At 40.0% G+C, this 20,513-nt stretch overlaps 1 protein-coding gene across 2 annotated transcripts in view; it reads right to left on the bottom strand.

Moving 5' to 3' along the window:
• The window catches only part of CAMK4 (calcium/calmodulin dependent protein kinase IV), a 356,965-nt gene that overhangs the window by 218,110 nt on the left and 118,342 nt on the right, over positions 1-20,513 (bottom strand). For both annotated transcript variants that reach the window (XM_040421616.1, XM_040421617.1), the window contains exon 2: positions 9,798-9,876. In XM_040421616.1, the coding sequence (XP_040277550.1) occupies positions 9,798-9,876 (79 nt within the window). The remainder of the gene's footprint in view (positions 1-9,797; positions 9,877-20,513) is intronic.

Genomic DNA, 20,513 nt, shown 5'->3' with positions numbered 1-20,513 from the left:
CCACGATTGTGGGGGCATACCGCATTGTGTTTTGGACTTGTGCTTCACTATACTAAGTGCACTGGACATTGAAGCGGTGTATTCAATCACTGCACCTAAGCAGCACACTGGTGCTGGCGCATTTATCCACAGAACTGGTGTCATTACGACAATATACCTTTGCACGCGGTTCTATACTTGAATACCTACGCATTGACGCAGAGACTGAGTGTGGGGCATATGTGGTATATGTATTTGTATGTTTGTATGATTTTAGGGGTATGTTCTTAAAATTTTAACAAATTAAAGTGTATAATCACTGTCACTGCCGTGGTGGTCCCTTTTGTGAGTGCCCCCCCATACTTGCTATATTTTACTTTTCTACTGGTCCTGAGGGTGGGACCTGGGGGTGAGCACCTGTTCCGTATAGAGAGAGGGTGAGCCGCTGTATTCCTCTTTTTCTACTTTATACAGCACCCTACACAGTTGAGCTCCCCTCTCCCTAATATGGACATTTGGGAGCATCTGGATAATAAATATAAAAAGATAGATACGTTCACCTTCAATGTGGAAGGTGAATCATCGGCAGGGATTGAGAGATCAATTGATGAAGTTTTTAGAATACTGGAGAAGACTTTGCAACGTCAGTTGCGGAATAAATGGGAAATAAGGTCCCTTACACAATATCTAGATAAGGGACTTATCCCCAAGGGTTTGACACTCACTAAGATGCCAGCAATGGATCTAGTGGATGACAAATTCAAAAAAGAATGGGACGCTTTTCTAAAAATACAATCAGGTACCCTGGTCCAAATGATCATAAAAAGGAGAATTCAGATGTCAGAGGAAATGTCGGGGCAGATAGATACCCTCAAACGAGAGATGGAGGCGTTCCCAGACAGTGAGGCAGTACGAAAATGGCACGATAGGATTTGCAAAAATCTTGATTCCCTGGAAAGAGAAATAATAGGGAAGAAGTCTAGGAAGCTATACCATCTGGAGAGGAAAGAGGTCACAGAGGTTAATCTGCACAAAGAGGTCGATGACACTAGTACACAGGGGAGAAACACAGAATATGAAAATGTTAAAACTTCAAATAGATTTGAAGCACTGGTAACACCTCATTTTTTAGATTATACTCCACCACATCACAAAGCACGAACAAGGACTGTACGCACTCCCACACCACCACGGCAGAATGTGAGGAGACACAATCACAATTATATACACGATTACAATTTGAGGGATCGTCCGATAGAGTATGCACGGGACAGAGGGAACCATCAGTCACAAAGACAGGAACACAGATATCACCAGAACACGGAGCACTATCACACGCCGATATTGACCAGGTCAAAACGGCAAGAACACAACGGACATTTAGGAGAGGACGACACTCACGTAAGAAGGGAACACAGAAACCCACATCACCGACGACCAACATAATTAACATAAGTGACACTGTACTTACAGACACTCAAGTACTATTACTTAATAAAGGTCTAAAATTCGCCCCGTCAAACCCGCTTGATAAATTTGCCACATATATTGGAGTGGAGAAATTTATCAGACGGTTATGTCTCAAAAAGTACTTCTTGAAAAATCCTATAAACAGAGATATGGACATGGAAGGGAATGTAAGCAAATATCTACATACTGATTTAAAAGCCAGATCAAAGAAATTTCCAAGGCAAGAGATTAGTAATGAAATGGCGACATTCAGAAACAATGTAGAACGAGACTTGAGGGGAATTAATGGCCGTAGGATGAACGCAAATCTAAATAAGGAAGAAATTAAGGCAATCAAATCAATACAAGAAATGAATGACATCACAATCAGGCCAGCCGATAAGGGCGGGGCTGTGGTGATACAGAATACGGGGGATTACTTGAAGGAATGTCATAGGCAATTAGGGGTGGCAAACACCTATCAAAAATTAAGAGGAGACCCAACAGAGGAGTATTATAATACTCTAAAGAAATACTGCGGAAATGGATTAGAGAGGGGCTTTCTCTCTGAACAGGAAGCTAGGTTTATTTTGGACACGGAGAAGAGGATTCCGGTGTTCTATTGCATCCCCAAGATCCATAAAAGTTTACAATCACCTCCAGGTCGTCCCATAGTGTCAGGGATTGAATCCATATCATGCAACTTGTCAAAATATATTGACCGATGGCTTCAACCCTATGTGAAAAAAGTGCCGTCATATATATGCGACACCACTGACATTATTAAAACTTTGGAAACCATTGAATGGACAGATGGATGGATCTTGGGGACGCTGGACGTTGGATCCCTGTATACAGTTATAGACCATGTCCAGGGTATACAGGCATTGCAAGAACAACTGTCGGGAGATGCCGGTCTCTCCATGGAACAGTTGGAGTTCATATTGGAGGGAGTGAGATATATTTTGTCCCATAACTATTTTTCTTTTGAAAGGGATTTCTATGTACAGCGCACGGGCACCGCCATGGGCACTAGATTCGCCCCCAGCTATGCCAACTTGTTTTTGGCTCAATGGGAGAAGGAGATCATCATGCCCAGGCTGGGGACGGATCTGGTGCTATGGCGGCGCTACATAGATGATATTCTATTCATTTGGCAGGACACATCTGAATCTTTAGATTTATTCCTCCAGAATATTAATGTCAATGACAGGAATTTAGTGTTCAGCCCCAATGTGAGCAAACTGAAAGTTGAGTTTTTGGATTTGGAGATATGGGTAAGGGGAAACCAACTACATTGTAATACCTTCTTCAAACCAGTCGCTAAAAACAGCTTTATTAGATTTGCCAGTTGTCATCTTCCTCGATGGCTGATTAACGTGCCAACCAGTCAGTTCCGTAGACTCAAACGGAACTGTACTGATGTCAATAAATTCGAGGAAGAAGCGACTATTTTGAAACAACAACTATTAGAACGAGACTATCCAGTTCAAGTGATAGATAGGTCACTGGAGAAGGTAAAGAAAATGGAAAGAAAAGAGTTTTTTCTAGCTAGTGGTCTCCAGTCATGTGATGAAACATTGAGGATTATTCTTCCATTTAATTCACAATTTAAATTAGTGGAAAAGAGTATCCGGAAACACTGGGGACACTTATTGAATGACAAGATAGTAGGGCCCCTCTTAAGTGAAGCACCAAAAATAACATACACAAGGGCAAATAACTTGGCTGGGAAAGTAGCTCCAACTGTGAAGGTGAGAAAAGATAACCATAAAAAGGAAAATTGGTTAGCAGTAAATGGGTTTTTTAAGTGTGGCAGATGTGCTAATTGCAAAATAACTAGTTTCCCCAAAAAAACTACAGTAGTAAAGTCTACAGTTAACACATTTAGTTTGGATATACAAGAATGCCTGACCTGTGATTCCACAGATGTTATATATCTATTACAATGTGGATGCAGGAAACAATATATAGGCAGGACCAAGAGAACATTAAAAAAGAGGGTAGCGGAACATGTGGCAAACATTAAAAAAGGCCTAGAGACGCACTCCGTATCCAAACATTTTAAAACAATACATAACTGTGACCCTACAGGCCTTAAGTTTGTAGCAATAGAAAGAGTTAAAAAGGCATGGAGAGGGGGTAATCATATTGCACACATGTCACGACAAGAATCCCGAAGGATCTTTGAATATGATACAATCATTCCTAGAGGCCTCAACGCCGAAATGGAAGTGTTTGGGTTCCTGTAGGGGGATTTTCCGGTAGGGATGGGACATCGCAGTTTGGTCGTTTATCGACACTGTGATCTCCCCTCCTCGCCGGAAGGCTCCCCAATCTCACTCATCGATCCTTCGGGATGAATAATACAGTTCCCCCGAATGAGTATGTTTGCCTTATATGTAAAACGCAATATACACGTATGCGTTTCTATTGCGTTTTTATTGCGTTTTCTATGCGGATAGAAGATATGACCTTGCAGTCTTCTTCAGTATCTATTTTATCTATTTTATGTATTTTTATTCATTCTTATCTATATATATGTAATAGATATGTTGTCAGGGGTATTTATTGTTTTAAATATGTATGATGAATTGATATATGAACGTATGATCCATGTACTAGGAATAGGAACCCACTCCACAAGGGGCAAATCCACTCCATAGAATACAATGATATAAGGAATATGGAGAAATGTGGGCGGGGTTATCCCATTTAAAAGGAGTGAGGATCCGCTCACTCAGTTGGCCACTGAGGAAGGGGTGTAGGACCCTGAAACGCGTCTGGCGGTTGGAAGTGAGCGTGGATCCATTTAAAGAAAGAAGAAGCCGGCTACATAAAAATCAAAAGCAAAGGAAATAAAGCATCACGTACGGATTCCAAGACAGTCGCTCAATAGTGACGTCATACGAGCGTGTATCCGGTCCCCAAGGCAACCAGGTCACGTGGGACGCCACGTTCAGGCCGAGCACACCACGTGAGACGCTGTGTGGTGAGCGGCCGCCTGGATCGCCGCTGCGGAGGAGGCAGTGAAGACGGGTAAGACCGGGCTCGATTTTGAGCACTGTAGAGGCAAGTGAGTCATACCCACGATTGTGGGGGCATACCGCATTGTGTTTTGGACTTGTGCTTCACTATACTAAGTGCACTGGACATTGAAGCGGTGTATTCAATCACTGCACCTAAGCAGCACACTGGTGCTGGCGCATTTATCCACAGAACTGGTGTCATTACGACAATATACCTTTGCACGCGGTTCTATACTTGAATACCTACGCATTGACGCAGAGACTGAGTGTGGGGCATATGTGGTATATGTATTTGTATGTTTGTATGATTTTAGGGGTATGTTCTTAAAATTTTAACAAATTAAAGTGTATAATCACTGTCACTGCCGTGGTGGTCCCTTTTGTGAGTGCCCCCCCATACTTGCTATATTTTACTTTTCTACTGGTCCTGAGGGTGGGACCTGGGGGTGAGCACCTGTTCCGTATAGAGAGAGGGTGAGCCGCTGTATTCCTCTTTTTCAGCATTATCATACTGTTATTCCAATTCCACTAATCAACTATTATGCTAACAGATAACATCTTTCCCTCACAGCAGCAGTAAACTGACAAGGGTTCCCCTATTTATATATGAGCTTTATCTCTCTGTGCTGATTGCTACAGATGGACAATATTGCGTATTTTATTTTCGATGCTATAGTCCTGCCGAAATGAAAATGTAAAACAGACAAAAATTCTATTCTATTTACTATGAATGTTGAGTTAAAAAGTACCCCTTTGTGATGGAAGTGTCTCTTTAAAGGGGATGTCTGGCTTTGAATGGTTTTGTGAGCTAATATTAGTATCACTTGAGTTGAGAGATTGGACACATGATTATTATAATTAATATTTAGTGTCCACACATGAACCTACACAGGTCTTCCATAGAGAAATCTCATTTATTTCTCTATATTAGTGCAGGCCAATTAGATTTACATAGGTGAGCCATCCTGAAATTGATCTTGGTGTTGATGTTGCACTTCATCAATGTGAGGTCAAGATGTTAATACTCTAGCTGACAACATCATGGGCACACAGGAGACACCTATGAAATATGCACCAGTACCACTTAATGTACTGTCACCTACTGAATAACATTACCCTTTTCAATAAATGTGCTGGGAACTTCCATCATTGCCTGGTGTAGGATGCCAAGTAGCCCTAAGCTGTCTGTATGCAATTTCTATTTTATACATCCACGGACTTATTGCTGCCCCTTGGAAACCCTAGACTGCTGCAGAAACATGAATATTTCTATGCTAGAAAAATACCCAAGACTTTTAAAAAATAGTTTACATAGAGTAAAAATGCATGTAAATTCTATAGTAACTTTGTAAATATGCCATTGTATATTGATCTTGGTTACATTGTAATCAAGCATGGTTGTGCAGGCTTCAGTGCTTAAATCTCCCAGCATTCTTTGCTGGCTCAGCATCTGCACAAAGTTTGTTCCATGGTGATCATCTTCATTCCAGCCTCTATGAAGAAATTTGATGTACTAAAAATATGTCCCCCATTAGAGTCAAAGGAACACAAGGTTGCGCCTATTAGCAGGCTGGTTGACTGTTTCCAATAGCAACCAACCCAAATGTGAATACAGCTCTGGATATAATACAGCAACAGTGCAAGATAAGCAATGTATGGAATTTACAAAGTAAGTTAATCAGTATTTTATGCATATTGTTTCTCTCTCTATATATTTTTTTTAAGTAAAAATTTTGAATGTTGGATGGATGTTTCTATCCACAGTCGTTGGTTTATAGTATGAATTAAAGGGGCCGCCTTAGATGAGCTATTGCACATCACTAGGATATACTCTCAATGTCATCATGCAAAATTGAAGAAAGTGCAGTGCTACCTTGTTACCTGTTGACTCCACTTGGCTTTCTTTTGTAGGCCCATTACAGTCAATAGCCAAATATGTGGCCACCCAGAAAAAAACAGGGCGGAGCTGCCAGGAGACAACATGGCACAGCAGATTTCTAGCGCAATTTCCTCTTAAGTCTATGGGATCACAGTGCTCCGATTATCACTAATGAGATGCTGCTATCATACTAGGGATATGCTACCAGCATCTGCCATGAGACACGACTTTTAAGCCAGATATGTAAATCAAGCGTACATACATATTTGGAATGAGAGGACCTTTCACCTGGAAAAACATTGTGAACTAAGTATCCTGACATATACAGCGGCGCCTAGGGATCTCACTGCACTTACTATTATCCCTGGGCGCCGCTCCGTTCTCCCGTTATGTCCTCTGGTATCTTCGCTCAGTAAGTTATAGTAGGCGGAGACTTAGGACTCTTGGTTATAGTAGGCGGAGTCTGCCTTTGTTCTGCTGGGCGTCTCCTCCTCCTAGGCTGTAGCGCTGGCCAATCGCAGAGCTCACAGCCTGGGAGGTTTTTTTTCTCCCAGGCTGTGAGCTGTGCACTGCGATTGGCCAGCGCTACAGCCTAGGAGGAGGAGACGCCCAGCAGAACAAGGGCAGTCTCCGCCTACGATAACTTACTGAGCGAAGATACCGGAGGACATAACGGGAGAACGGAGCGGCGCCCTGGGATAATAGTAAGTGCAGTGAGATCCCTGGGCACCGCTGTATATGTCAGGATACTTAGTTCACAATGTTTTTCCAGGTGAAAGGTCCTCTTTAACTAAAAATTAAAGGAGTATTCTGGCATTTAACTACTGATGTCCTATTCTCAAGATAGGCCATCAATAGCTGATATTCGGAGGTCCAGCACCCCACACCCCTGCTTATTAGCTGTTTCCGAGTAGCTCTGGAAATACACAGTTTAGTCCATTGTGTAGTGGATGGAGCTGGTAACTGCAACACCGATTTAGTGTCTCTTGCAATATATACTTTAAGAAATACTTGTTTGTGAATATGAGCACACACTATTGGAAATTACTGTATTGATGACAAGTGATGTGTAGCTAGAGAGTTAATGGCCAAAATACTGCAATAATAGCTTAAAGGGCATCTGTCAGCAAATTTGTACCTATGACACTGGCTGACCTGTTACATGTGCACTTGGCAGCTGAAGACATCTGTGTTGGTCCCATGTTCATATGTGTCTGCATTGCTGAGAAAAATTATGTTTTACTATATGCAAATGAGCCTCTAGGAGCAATGAGGGCGTTGCCGTTACACCTAGAGGCTCAAGTCTCTCTGCAACTGCCATGCCCTCTGCATTTTAATTGACAGGGCCAGACATGATGATTGGAGGGCTGCCTAAGACCAAGTTCACACTTCATTTTTTTGGTCAGTTATTTCCATCAGTCATTATGAGCCAAAAACCAGGTGCTTCTCCAGAACACAGAACAGGAGGAAATCTTTCCATTATACCTGATCTCTGTGTAGGCTTCACTACTGGTTTTGGCTCACAATAACTGATGGAAATAACTGACCAAATAACTGAAGAGTGAACTCGGCCTACGTTTAAAGAAGGCTTCCATGCATGTTTATTTTAGTCCATTTAGGCCTCTTTCACACGGGCATCGTGTGTGAGGGCCGGACAAGATGCGGGTGCGTTGCGGGAAAATGCGTTTTGCACGCATGTGGGAAAAATCTGCATGTTTGGTACCCAGACCCGAACCCAGACTTCTTCACAGAAGTTCGGGTTTGGGTTAGATGTTCTGTAGATTTTATTATTTTCTCTTTATAACATGGTAATAAGGGAAAATAATATCATTGTTAATACAGAATGCTTAGTAAAAAGTCCATTGAGGGGTTAAAAATAATAAACAAATTTAACTTACCCCATCCACTTGGTCGCATAGCGGATCTCCTCTTCTTTCTACTTTCTTCAGGACCTGGCTAAAGGATCTTTGATGATGTCACTGTGCTCATCACATGGTCCATCACATGGATTAAGAATGCTATTATTTCCCCTTATAACCATGTTATAAGGGAAAATAATAAAGATCGGGTCCCCATCCCGATCGTCTCCTAGCAACAATGCGTGAAAAAATCACACCGCATCCGCACAATATAGAGCATGCTGCAATTTTCATGCAACGCACAAGTGATGCGTGAAAATCACCGCTCATGTACACAGCCCCATTGAAGTGAATGGGTCCGGATTCAGTGCGGGTGCAATGCGTTCACCTCACGCATTGCACCCGCGCGGAATTCTCAACTGTGTGAAAGGGGCCTTAGAAATCATATTGTTTGTATAGTTGGGAGTCAGTGAGATCTGACTTTTCAAAAAATTTCCTACATCATTCTGAGCCTGTTCAAAGGGGTTTTCTGAGTGAACTAATCTTTTTCAAAATGGGCCAAAAAATTGCAAAAATAAAAAGAAGCATTACCTTCACCATTCCCACACCGTTGCCATTCCAATGCTGCTCCAGTCCCTGGCACCAGCCGGAAAGGCCCATTCAGCCAGTCACTGGCCTTAGCAATGACCTGCTTCAGCCAGGGATTGGCAGTGGGGCCTTTCTGGAATTTCTGGCATGTCAAGCTGGGACCTGGAAGTGAAGAGCAGCGGTGCCAAGAGCAGCAGTGGGGTATCGATGGAGGTGAGTAATGCTCCTTATTCCTAATTTTTCTGATACTTTGTTATTCCTTGTTTTTATTTTTCCCTGGAAATATTGGCCAGACAACCAATTTATAGTCTTTAAAGGGATTATCCAGGAGTTTGATATGGATGGCCTATCCTCAGGATAAGCCATCAATATCAAATGCCCGGAGAACCCCTTTAAACCAAACCCAGCATTCCCAGGGATGATGTGACATTATTCTTCATATTTCTGACATTTTAGAGTTTTTTCAGTTGTTGATTGACCTTTCTACAAAAAGCACATTGTTAATCATTTAGCTTTGGACAGCAGTCTGTGCAGAATATGACTTAGATGGCTAGAATATGTAATATATCTATCATTAAAGGGGTTCTCTGGGATTTTTATATTTATGACATCCTCAGGATAGTTCACCAATATCAGATCGGCGGCGGTCCGACACCAGGCACCCTGGTCGATCAGCTGGCTGAAGAGAAGGCCGTGTGCCGTGCCAGCGTTGCCTTCCCTTCATTGTTTACCTGCTGGCTGACCACATCGCAATGGCGAGCAGGTGTAGTTATATTCACCTTTATGGGACGGCTTGTTCCTATACACTTGAATCAATATTAAAATCCCGAAAAACCCCTTTTTAATTTGAAGAATTGACTTCTGGTATATCCGAATATTCACACACAAAGCTTCAGTCACAATTACCATTTACCTCTAGATTATGCATAATCTTTAGTCGACTTATTAAAACTAATTTACTTTCATCCTTCAGAATAATTGATTATAAGGTTTCTATATAAAGTGTCAACTTACAGTTTTCTTCAGCATTTTGACTGCATAAGGCTTCTGAGTCCCTTTTTGCCTGCATCTGTACACGACCGATGTGGCGCCCCTAAAGGAAAAAGAAGGGGTAAGCTGCTGGGGTGTAATGATACAAAGGTAACAGGTCACTTATTAGGTAAAGATGAATCATTTCTTTGCATTGTGTAGCTTTTCTTGAAGATCATCTTGCAGCATTTGTCTTTGCCTTGTAATGAATATATGTACAGGATACATTAGTAAACTGATGCGGTGAATGTCCTCAACACAATCCTTAAAGAGGACCCGTCACCTCTCCTGACATGTCTGTTTTAGTAACTACTTGTATTACCCATGCACTAACAATTCTGGAGCTTCTAATCTTGTAACTGTCATTTGTGCCATTCCTCTATTACTCCTATTAGAAATGTATGTATGAATTGCCAGCAGTCAGCTATAAAGGTCTATATGAGTTTTGCAAGAGGACACCCGCAACACTGATTGGATAGCAGAATGCTGGCATTTCAACCATAAAACTCTAGTAGGAATAAAAGAGGAATGACACAACACGGAGTCACACCCATAGATTTTCCAGAATTGTTAGTGCACTGGTAATACAAGTAGTTACTAAAACAGACATGTCAGGAGAGGTTATATGATGCTGAAACAAGTAAGTTATAGGCATTGAAATGTCTGGTTAATATCGTACCCCAAGATGCAGCTTGTCGCTCTCCTTTCTCCATTTACTGACATCAAATCAGTTCTCTGTTCTCTGAGCAGAATCATTCATTCATGATCATTCATTAATGGACATTACATCCCTCAGTTCTCCCAGTATTGTCCCCCTTCATGAGCTACAGTATTTAATAGCAATATAGTCAAGATTTGTCGACATGGTGTGTGGGCTGCAGGCAGTATGTTATAGAGCAGGAGGAGCAGAAAAAGAATTATTATAACTTCTATTATTTTCCTGAAAATTCCTGCTCATTCTGGAAGTCCATGACAGCTATCTCTGTATACACATAGAGGGAAGGCTGTCATCACTGATAGGACTGTCTCCTGGACTTCAAAGCCAAGAATAAGCACAGATATTAAAGAGTAAATTACAAGTTATACTGAATATGTTCTTATAAAACTACATATCAATCTGCTCAGCTCCTCCTGCTCTATAACATGTAGCCTGCAGATTACTTTGCATTTTCATGGTGACGGGTTCCCTTTAAAACAGCCTAGATTAAGCTGGACAACGCATACTTTACTACACAGTTCCATCATACATATAATGACAGGAGGTGTACATTTCTGTAACTTCCCTTTTTGCCCAACATACGGTATTACAGTTTGCATCAACATAAAATGTATAAAATCTTTGCAGATACTTTTCTTTGTCACTGTTTTAATTATATGACTTTTTCATGTTAAAATAATCTGTGACCTTTTTGTGATTTTTCATAATTTAGATCTTTATGTGTACCTAAAGAAGGAGGCAGATCGCCTCCAAAACGCGTTGCACAGGATTATCACCCTTATGCACTTTATGTTTATTTCTAAATAAATCTGATTTTAATCTATCCCTCTGGCAGCGCTTGGTTCATCCCCTACTTCTTCCTGCTAGTTACATACGCGGTCTAGACCAGCCCGGCGGGGACGTGCAGCAGCCAGAGGATTTCTTCATGCAAATTTCCGAGAAATTTATCAGCTAGCACCTCCACCCACATTAAGTGCAACACTATCTGTGGTTTGTCTTACCTCCTGAAGTACTTCACATGGGAGCGCCCCACTGTTTTTCTTTATTTCTTAATTATATGATGTCCTATTCTCTGCTATGACAACACTAATTTAAAAATTCCGCTGGAATTTTATTACAGGAGTGCATAGTTGACGCTTATGAGTGTTTCACTCAAATGTCTAAAAAGTACAGATATCAAGAATGACCCCTTTAAAGAAAACATGTCAGGCAATGTCACTGTTTACTCTCTTGACATCACCTTACCCTTGATGTCATCACCACCTGTGATGTCCTTACGTGCACTTGTCGGCTGAAAGGGACCTACCAGCCTGTGATCTTATTAAACATATGCTGGCAACACTGGTCATGTGACCAGGAAGCGCGGCCTATGTAAACAGGCAACCTGCTAGCCACAGTTTGCTTGTGATTGGCATATCTTCTGCAATATCTTGGTTTTAACTCCTGGAGATACTGGTTTCTGCCTTCTGGTTCTGATATGGTACTGATCAGATTCTCCTGGTATTGACCTTGGTTCAGTGAATTTCTTGATTTGCCACCACTTACAGAGCTGCTTGGGTAGGTGAGTGAGCGAAGCCTCACTACACATTACACTCCTGTACAGTAGATGGTAATGATGTGATCCTGCCTATGATATGCCATCATGACTGAGCAGCCTGACAGGAATATATAAAATATACAAGTGCCAGAGCATAGTGTGTAGTGAGGCCAAGTCCCTCAACCCCCTAGGGAGCTCTACAAGTGGAGGCAGGCTGATGACATATCATAGGCAGGATGACATCATTACCATCTATTTGTACCTATCAAACTGGTTGACCTCTTGCATGTGCGCTTAGCCAGTTTCATAGGTACAAATCTGCTGACAGATGCCCTTAAACACGGCAATGTAATATATGCAATGTAATATATGTAACGTAATATAGGCAGTGTAACATATGCCTAACAGTAGGTTGTAAGTAAGTCTTCGGTATTCTGGTTTATTCTGTACTGAATGAGTTAAATAATTTATGTCCCAATTTGTAACCCTGTCAGACATCATGGCTGTGTAGGATTTGTCCTATTTCAAAGTATGAATGCAAAGTTCTTGGAACAAGCAGTTCATCTTAACTCTGACAAGGAGCTGCCGCCACCGCTGACTACAGATAATGCCATGCTATATCTGAGAGACAAATGAGGAAGGCTAAGGGCAGAACTCATTACTGCTGCCTCCCACTCTCCAGGAGAAGATACTTTTCTATTTTTATTAAGATTTGGTCGCTGTGCAGAACATGTCATGTAATGAGATGACAACATTTGCAATGTATTTCAGCTGGAAATATACAATGGTTGCTTTAAAAGAAAATTGATGCCACTCGTTAGTGTTTTTTCCACCTTTCAGAAGTTGCTTCCCATTCATTAAAACACACTGTCACAGCAGCACCTACACTAAATGCCATAAATCTCCCTCACTGTGAAGGAATGCATACTCTTGACAGCATTGCTTCATTCAGGTATGTGATCTAAGATTGTCACTGTTAACAATTCAATAAGTCTCCCCGAGGAGTAAGTGAGGAGGAATATATATAATCTCCGTCATCAACAGATCATGATGATGTTCAGAAAATATACGATGATTGAAGGGACATTCTGTGTATAAATGCACAGAAAATAGAAATGTGCAAACCGCTGAGATGAAATACACTTTGTAATGTAGTGGCATTAAAGAGTGGTTAGGGGCGATCCAACCACCATGCACAAATATATTACTGGACAGTAGAGATACAATATTTTAATACCTAGGCCTTTAGCCATGACAGATCCACTACATGAAGGTAGAGATGTTTCTGTTATTAAGTGGATGTGGATCCGCTGTTTCAGATTTGGACTGGGGCAACTCCTAAGGGAGATATCTATGTATCCCCCCCCCCCCCTGGTATCCTCCCTATAATCCCTGTACAGGGATCTGAACTTTGCTGCAGGGGAATCACCAGGCAGCTACCCCTTTGGGGGTCAAGAGATACTGGTGGTGAGCACCAAGGGATCAGGCAAAACCGCCATCAGGGACAGGCCGAGGTCCAGAGAGGTAGAATTTGTACAATCTCATAAATAGTCCTGGGTCAGGGTGGGCAGCTCAGGGTCAGAACAAAAAACAGGCAGAGGTCAGGTCAGGCAGCCCAGGGTCAAAATCCAGGAAACAAGAAGTCAGTACACAGGAAGACAAACATAGAAACAACACATATTTGCAGGCACACCCCCACACCACAGGATTCGAACAAGATCATCCAGACAATCACCGCAAGATCACCATTATATAGCACCAGTCACAGGACACAATTACAATTTGAGAGACAGGGAAGAAACACAGAGGAACAATCAGAATCAATACTATCAGAGAACACATCAAACACGGAACCAATATGCATCTCACAACAGCAGAGAGAATTATCACAAACACCAGCACAATCACAATCTAGAAATCAGAAAACACGAAGAGGCAAGAGAAGGAAGGGAAAGGATAAATCACAGGAGACACTAGTTGAGGAGGATGATTCTATAATAAATTTAAGTTCGGTCACTTTAACCCCAGCACAACATGCACTGTTGAATAAAGGTTTGAAATTTGCCCCCACGGCCTCACTTAGTAAATTTGACACATATATAGGGATAGAGAAATTTGTGCGTAAATTATGTCTAAAAAAATACTTTTTGAAGAACCCTATAAATACAACAGGGACAACACAAGGAAAATATACACATACCGATCTCATAGTAAAAAGTAAAACATACCCAAGACAAGAAATGGGACAGGACATTATTACATTTAAGAAGAATGTAGCAGCTGATATAAGAAAAATTAAAAAGGAGTCAAGAAGATTAAACAATTTGAAACCCCATGAAGTTCATGCAATTAAACAATTGCAACAAAACGACAATATAACCATACGCCCAGCGGACAAAGGGGGAGCAATTGTGATTCTAGATACATGTAAATATAACATGGAATGCAGAAGACAATTAGAGGATAAGGAAACATATTTAAAATTACAAAAAGACCCTATGTCAGGATTTGTAGAATCCTTGGAGGAATATGTAGAACAGGGTGTGACAAAGGGATTCTTGAACACACAGGAATCTAAATTTATTATGGGAACACCCAAACGAACACCCGTCTTTTACACTATACCGAAGGTTCATAAGGATCCATTGAATCCTCCAGGAAGACCCATTATTTCTGGTATAGGATCATATACATCAAATCTATCCCAGTATTTAGACAGACTACTGCAACCGGTGGTAAGGGGGACATTCACTTATATTAGGGACACCACACAGATAGTGCAGATTATAGAGAATCTCAAATATGAATCAAATTGGATTCTTGGAACCCTTGATGTCAACTCCTTATACACTATAATTAAACATGAGCAGGGATTGGAAGCTCTAACATTACAATTAACATCATATGGGAAATATCCGCCGGACCAGGTAGAATACATAGTGAAAGGGGTACAGTATATCCTTAATCACAATTATTTTGTATATGATTCTGATTTCTTCCTCCAGATGATGGGCACTGCCATGGGCACCAGGTTCGCCCCCAGCTATGCCAATTTGTTCATGGCACAATGGGAGGAAGAATATATAGCACCCATACTGGGGGCGGACTTGGTGCTCTGGCGAAGGTTCATCGATGATGTGATTTTTATCTGGAGGGGAACGGAGGAACATTTAGCATCATTTTTGAACCACATAAATCAGACTGAGAAGAATATAAAATTTAGTTCTAAGATTGACAAAAAACAAATAGAGTTTTTGGATTTAACCATTATAGTGGAGGATGAAGAATTAATCTGTCAAACATATCAAAAAGAGATAGCGAGGAATAGCTATATCCTCTATACAAGCTGCCATCTCCCGAGATGGCTGCTGAATATCCCTAAGGGACAATTCAGAAGACTGCGGCGCAATTGCACAAGAGATGAAGATTATATGAAAGAGGCTATGTCTATGAAAGAACAGTTCCTAACAAAAAAATACCCTCCGCAACAAATAGAAAAAGCTCTAGTGGAAGTGAAAGACATGGACAGAAAAACTTTTTTTGAAGAAAAAATAGGGAGCAGAATAGAAATTGACCCCAAAATAGGGGATCCAATTAGAATTATTTTACCTTACAGTGCGCAATACAGGAAGATTGAAGCCATTATTAAAAACCACTGGCATCATGTCACAAATGATAAATTAATAGGACCGTATTTAACAAATGGCCCCCAAATAGTATATACAAAAGCACCCAATCTGGCCCTTAAAGTAGCACCGACTATAAAAAATAAAAAGGAAAATATTCATAAAAATCATTTCAATTTGAAGGGTTTCTACAGATGTAATACCTGTAGTAATTGTAAAAAAACAAAATTCTCGAAAAAGACAAGTTCAATTTCCTCCACATCAAACTCATTCTCGTATGAAATAGACACCTTCCTATCATGTAACACATCAAATGTCTTATACATGATAGAATGTCCCTGTAAAAAACAGTACATAGGGCGAACAAAAAGGCTACTAAAAGTTAGGATCGCTGAACATATGACTAAGATTAGAACAGGTTATGAAAAGCACTCACTGTCTAATCATTTTAAATATCATCATAATCAGGATCCCTCCCTACTAAAATTTATGGCATTCGAGAAAATAGATATACATTGGAGAGGTGGTGATAATATTGCCAATATGTCAAGACAGGAAGCGAGACGCATTTATGACTTTAACACACTATTACCTGAGGGTCTCAATGCGGATTTTGAAATATTTGGTTTTCTGTAGATTATGGGGTGGGTGCTCCTGACGGACGAGATATCGGTGTTCCTTGCTATAAAACTGGCACCCCGATCTCTCCTTCGCTGGGAGTCCCCACCCCCCATACATCACTACAAATATGAATCACAGATGAATTTAGAATAATCTCGAATATATATTAATATTTTAATTAAATTAATATTTTAACATTTTTTTAAAAGCTCTTTTAGAAAAACCTTTAATAAATTTACAAAACCTATATCGAATTTTTATCATTTTTATAATTTTATAATTTTATGTTTATTGAAATGTTTATGATAATAAAAAAAAATTTATAAAAATTTTTTTTTATATAGAATGTTATTCATTACAGAACTATATTGTACATATGAGCTAGATTTATCTAAAGTATACGATATATATATATATATATATATATGTGTAGCAGAGATATTCTATTAAACAGTATGTGGAATGACTCCAAAAGCATTTTATTCCAAGCTAAATTCTGGAGTAAACCCTAATTAAGAGAAAGAGGTGTAACCTGTTTCAGGACATATAAGGAAGCAAAGATGGATCCCAGGACCAGCTACTGAGGAAGAGGTCAGAGACCTTGAAACGCGTATAGCAGGACGGGATCCATACACTGAAGGAGACACTTCACCACACCGGAATCACCAGTACGCAGAGTTATGGACATAACCGCATAGACGGTAATTAGCAAGACTCTTGACTCAAACATAGGAGCCTCGAACATATCTACAAGCGAGGACTCCCTGACGCCCTAACCTCGTGGATTGTTGGTAAAACACAGGACGCCAACTACACGTGGGGCGTATAGGAGTCAATTGAAAGCAGGTATTTCATCTACCATAACGAGACTGCAGATTGGAGCAAGTGGAAGCTAGCCTACAGCGCTATAAAGAAATCCGGTGAGTGCACTAACCTGTGGTGGGACGCCACCACGGACTGATACACACAAGCTGGACCCCAAAAAAGTGAGTAATATTGAATAGTAAACTCACGAAGATACCGCCTGGAACTGTGAGCCTTTCCTCTCAGCATAGATATAAGACTGAGACTTTGTAGCGCAATACAGGCGCAGCGCATATAAAGTAATAATAAGGGTTTTTCTATATTTATATTCTATATTTATATTCTTAACAAGTTCGAATTTTATTGATATATAATAATGACTCACATTGATATTTAGCAGTGATACTTCTTATTAATTTTTAATAAGCGGTATTTTATTAACATATTGTTTTAATCTTGTATAAAATATGCTGTAGTGTGACATAATAAATAATATATAAATTGAACCTGACGTATAGCGGCAGATATTGAGTGCTCACTATATTGTACTAAAATTTTCAAACTCCACACTGTGGTCAGGGTGAACCACACCTTAGTTTGAGCACATGCCTTAGCTGACTGAAAGGTGAGCCACTATAAACTTTACTAAATTTCAAGCACCTTCACCTGATAGTTGAGCCCCCCTTCTGAACAGCTATGGATATCTGGAGCTATATTGAAGGTCAGAAATTACGGATAGACAATTATGCATTTGAGGAAACAAATATAAGAGAAAATACTGCAGATAGATCCATAACGGAGACCTTTAGAGAACTTGAATTTTTACTCATCAAACAATTGAAACAAAGATGGGAAATTAAATCCCTAAACCGCCATTTGGAACAAGGTATTGTACCAAAGGGATTGAGACTCTCTAAGGTACCAGCACAGGATCTCTGCAGTATCAGTTTCAATAAAGAATGGGAAGATTTACTTAAGTCACAATCTGTATTACTTGTACAACTTATTATTAAAAGGAGAACAACAATATTAGAGGAAACATCTGGTAAAATAGAAGTACTAAGAGAAACCGTTGATAAATTCCCTAAGAATGAAATATTTAAAAATTGGCATGATAGAATATGCAAGCAATTGGGTACAGTGGAACAAGAAATTATCTCAAAAAAAAGTAGAAAGATTTTAAATTTGGTAAAAAATGATAGAGAGATGGACAGAGACAATATAATAGAAGATCGTCCAAATATTATTAAAACGCCAAACCAAAGAGAAAGAGACATAAATGAAGAAAGAACGACACAATACAATATCCCTATCACTAATAGATATGAGACACTGAATAATCCCCTTTTTTTAGACCGCACACCCCCACACCACAGGATTCGAACAAGATCATCCAGACAATCACCGCAAGATCACCATTATATAGCACCAGTCACAGGACACAATTACAATTTGAGAGACAGGGAAGAAACACAGAGGAACAATCAGAATCAATACTATCAGAGAACACATCAAACACGGAACCAATATGCATCTCACAACAGCAGAGAGAATTATCACAAACACCAGCACAATCACAATCTAGAAATCAGAAAACACGAAGAGGCAAGAGAAGGAAGGGAAAGGATAAATCACAGGAGACACTAGTTGAGGAGGATGATTCTATAATAAATTTAAGTTCGGTCACTTTAACCCCAGCACAACATGCACTGTTGAATAAAGGTTTGAAATTTGCCCCCACGGCCTCACTTAGTAAATTTGACACATATATAGGGATAGAGAAATTTGTGCGTAAATTATGTCTAAAAAAATACTTTTTGAAGAACCCTATAAATACAACAGGGACAACACAAGAAAATATACACATACCGATCTCAAAGTAAAAAGTAAAACATACCCAAGACAAGAAATGGGACAGGACATTATTACATTTAAGAAGAATGTAGCAGCTGATATAAGAAAAATTAAAAAGGAGTCAAGAAGATTAAACAATTTGAAACCCCATGAAGTTCATGCAATTAAACAATTGCAACAAAACGACAATATAACCATACGCCCAGCGGACAAAGGGGGAGCAATTGTGATTCTAGATACATGTAAATATAACATGGAATGCAGAAGACAATTAGAGGATAAGGAAACATATTTAAAATTACAAAAAGACCCTATGTCAGGATTTGTAGACTCCTTGGAGGAATATGTAGAACAGGGTGTGACAAAGGGATTCTTGAACACACAGGAATCTAAATTTATTATGGGAACACCCAAACGAACACCCGTCTTTTACACTATACCGAAGGTTCATAAGGATCCATTGAATCCTCCAGGAAGACCCATTATTTCTGGTATAGGATCATATACATCAAATCTATCCCAGTATTTAGACAGACTACTGCAACCGGTGGTAAGGGGGACATTCACTTATATTAGGGACACCACACAGATAGTGCAGATTATAGAGAATCTCAAATATGAATCAAATTGGATTCTTGGAACCCTTGATGTCAACTCCTTATACACTATAATTAAACATGAGCAGGGATTGGAAGCTCTAACATTACAATTAACATCATATGGGAAATATCCGCCGGACCAGGTAGAATACATAGTGAAAGGGGTACAGTATATCCTTAATCACAATTATTTTGTATATGATTCTGATTTCTTCCTCCAGATGATGGGCACTGCCATGGGCACCAGGTTCGCCCCCAGCTATGCCAATTTGTTCATGGCACAATGGGAGGAAGAATATATAGCACCCATACTGGGGGCGGACTTGGTGCTCTGGCGAAGGTTCATCGATGATGTGATTTTTATCTGGAGGGGAACGGAGGAACATTTAGCATCATTTTTGAACCACATAAATCAGAATGAGAAGAATATAAAATTTAGTTCTAAGATTGACAAAAAACAAATAGAGTTTTTGGATTTAACCATTATAGTGGAGGATGAAGAATTAATCTGTCAAACATATCAAAAAGAGATAGCGAGGAATAGCTATATCCTCTATACAAGCTGCCATCTCCCGAGATGGCTGCTGAATATCCCTAAGGGACAATTCAGAAGACTGCGGCGCAATTGCACAAGAGATGAAGATTATATGAAAGAGGCTATGTCTATGAAAGAACAGTTCCTAACAAAAAAATACCCTCCGCAACAAATAGAAAAAGCTCTAGTGGAAGTGAAAGACATGGACAGAAAAACTTTTTTTGAAGAAAAAATAGGGAGCAGAATAGAAATTGACCCCAAAATAGGGGATCCAATTAGAATTATTTTACCTTACAGTGCGCAATACAGGAAGATTGAAGCCATTATTAAAAACCACTGGCATCATGTCACAAATGATAAATTAATAGGACCGTATTTAACAAATGGCCCCCAAATAGTATATACAA

Source organism: Bufo bufo, chromosome 2 (assembly GCF_905171765.1).
Source record: "Bufo bufo chromosome 2, aBufBuf1.1, whole genome shotgun sequence".
NCBI lineage: Eukaryota > Metazoa > Chordata > Amphibia > Anura > Bufonidae > Bufo > Bufo bufo.
This window is presented reverse-complemented; position numbering and strand designations above follow the sequence as displayed.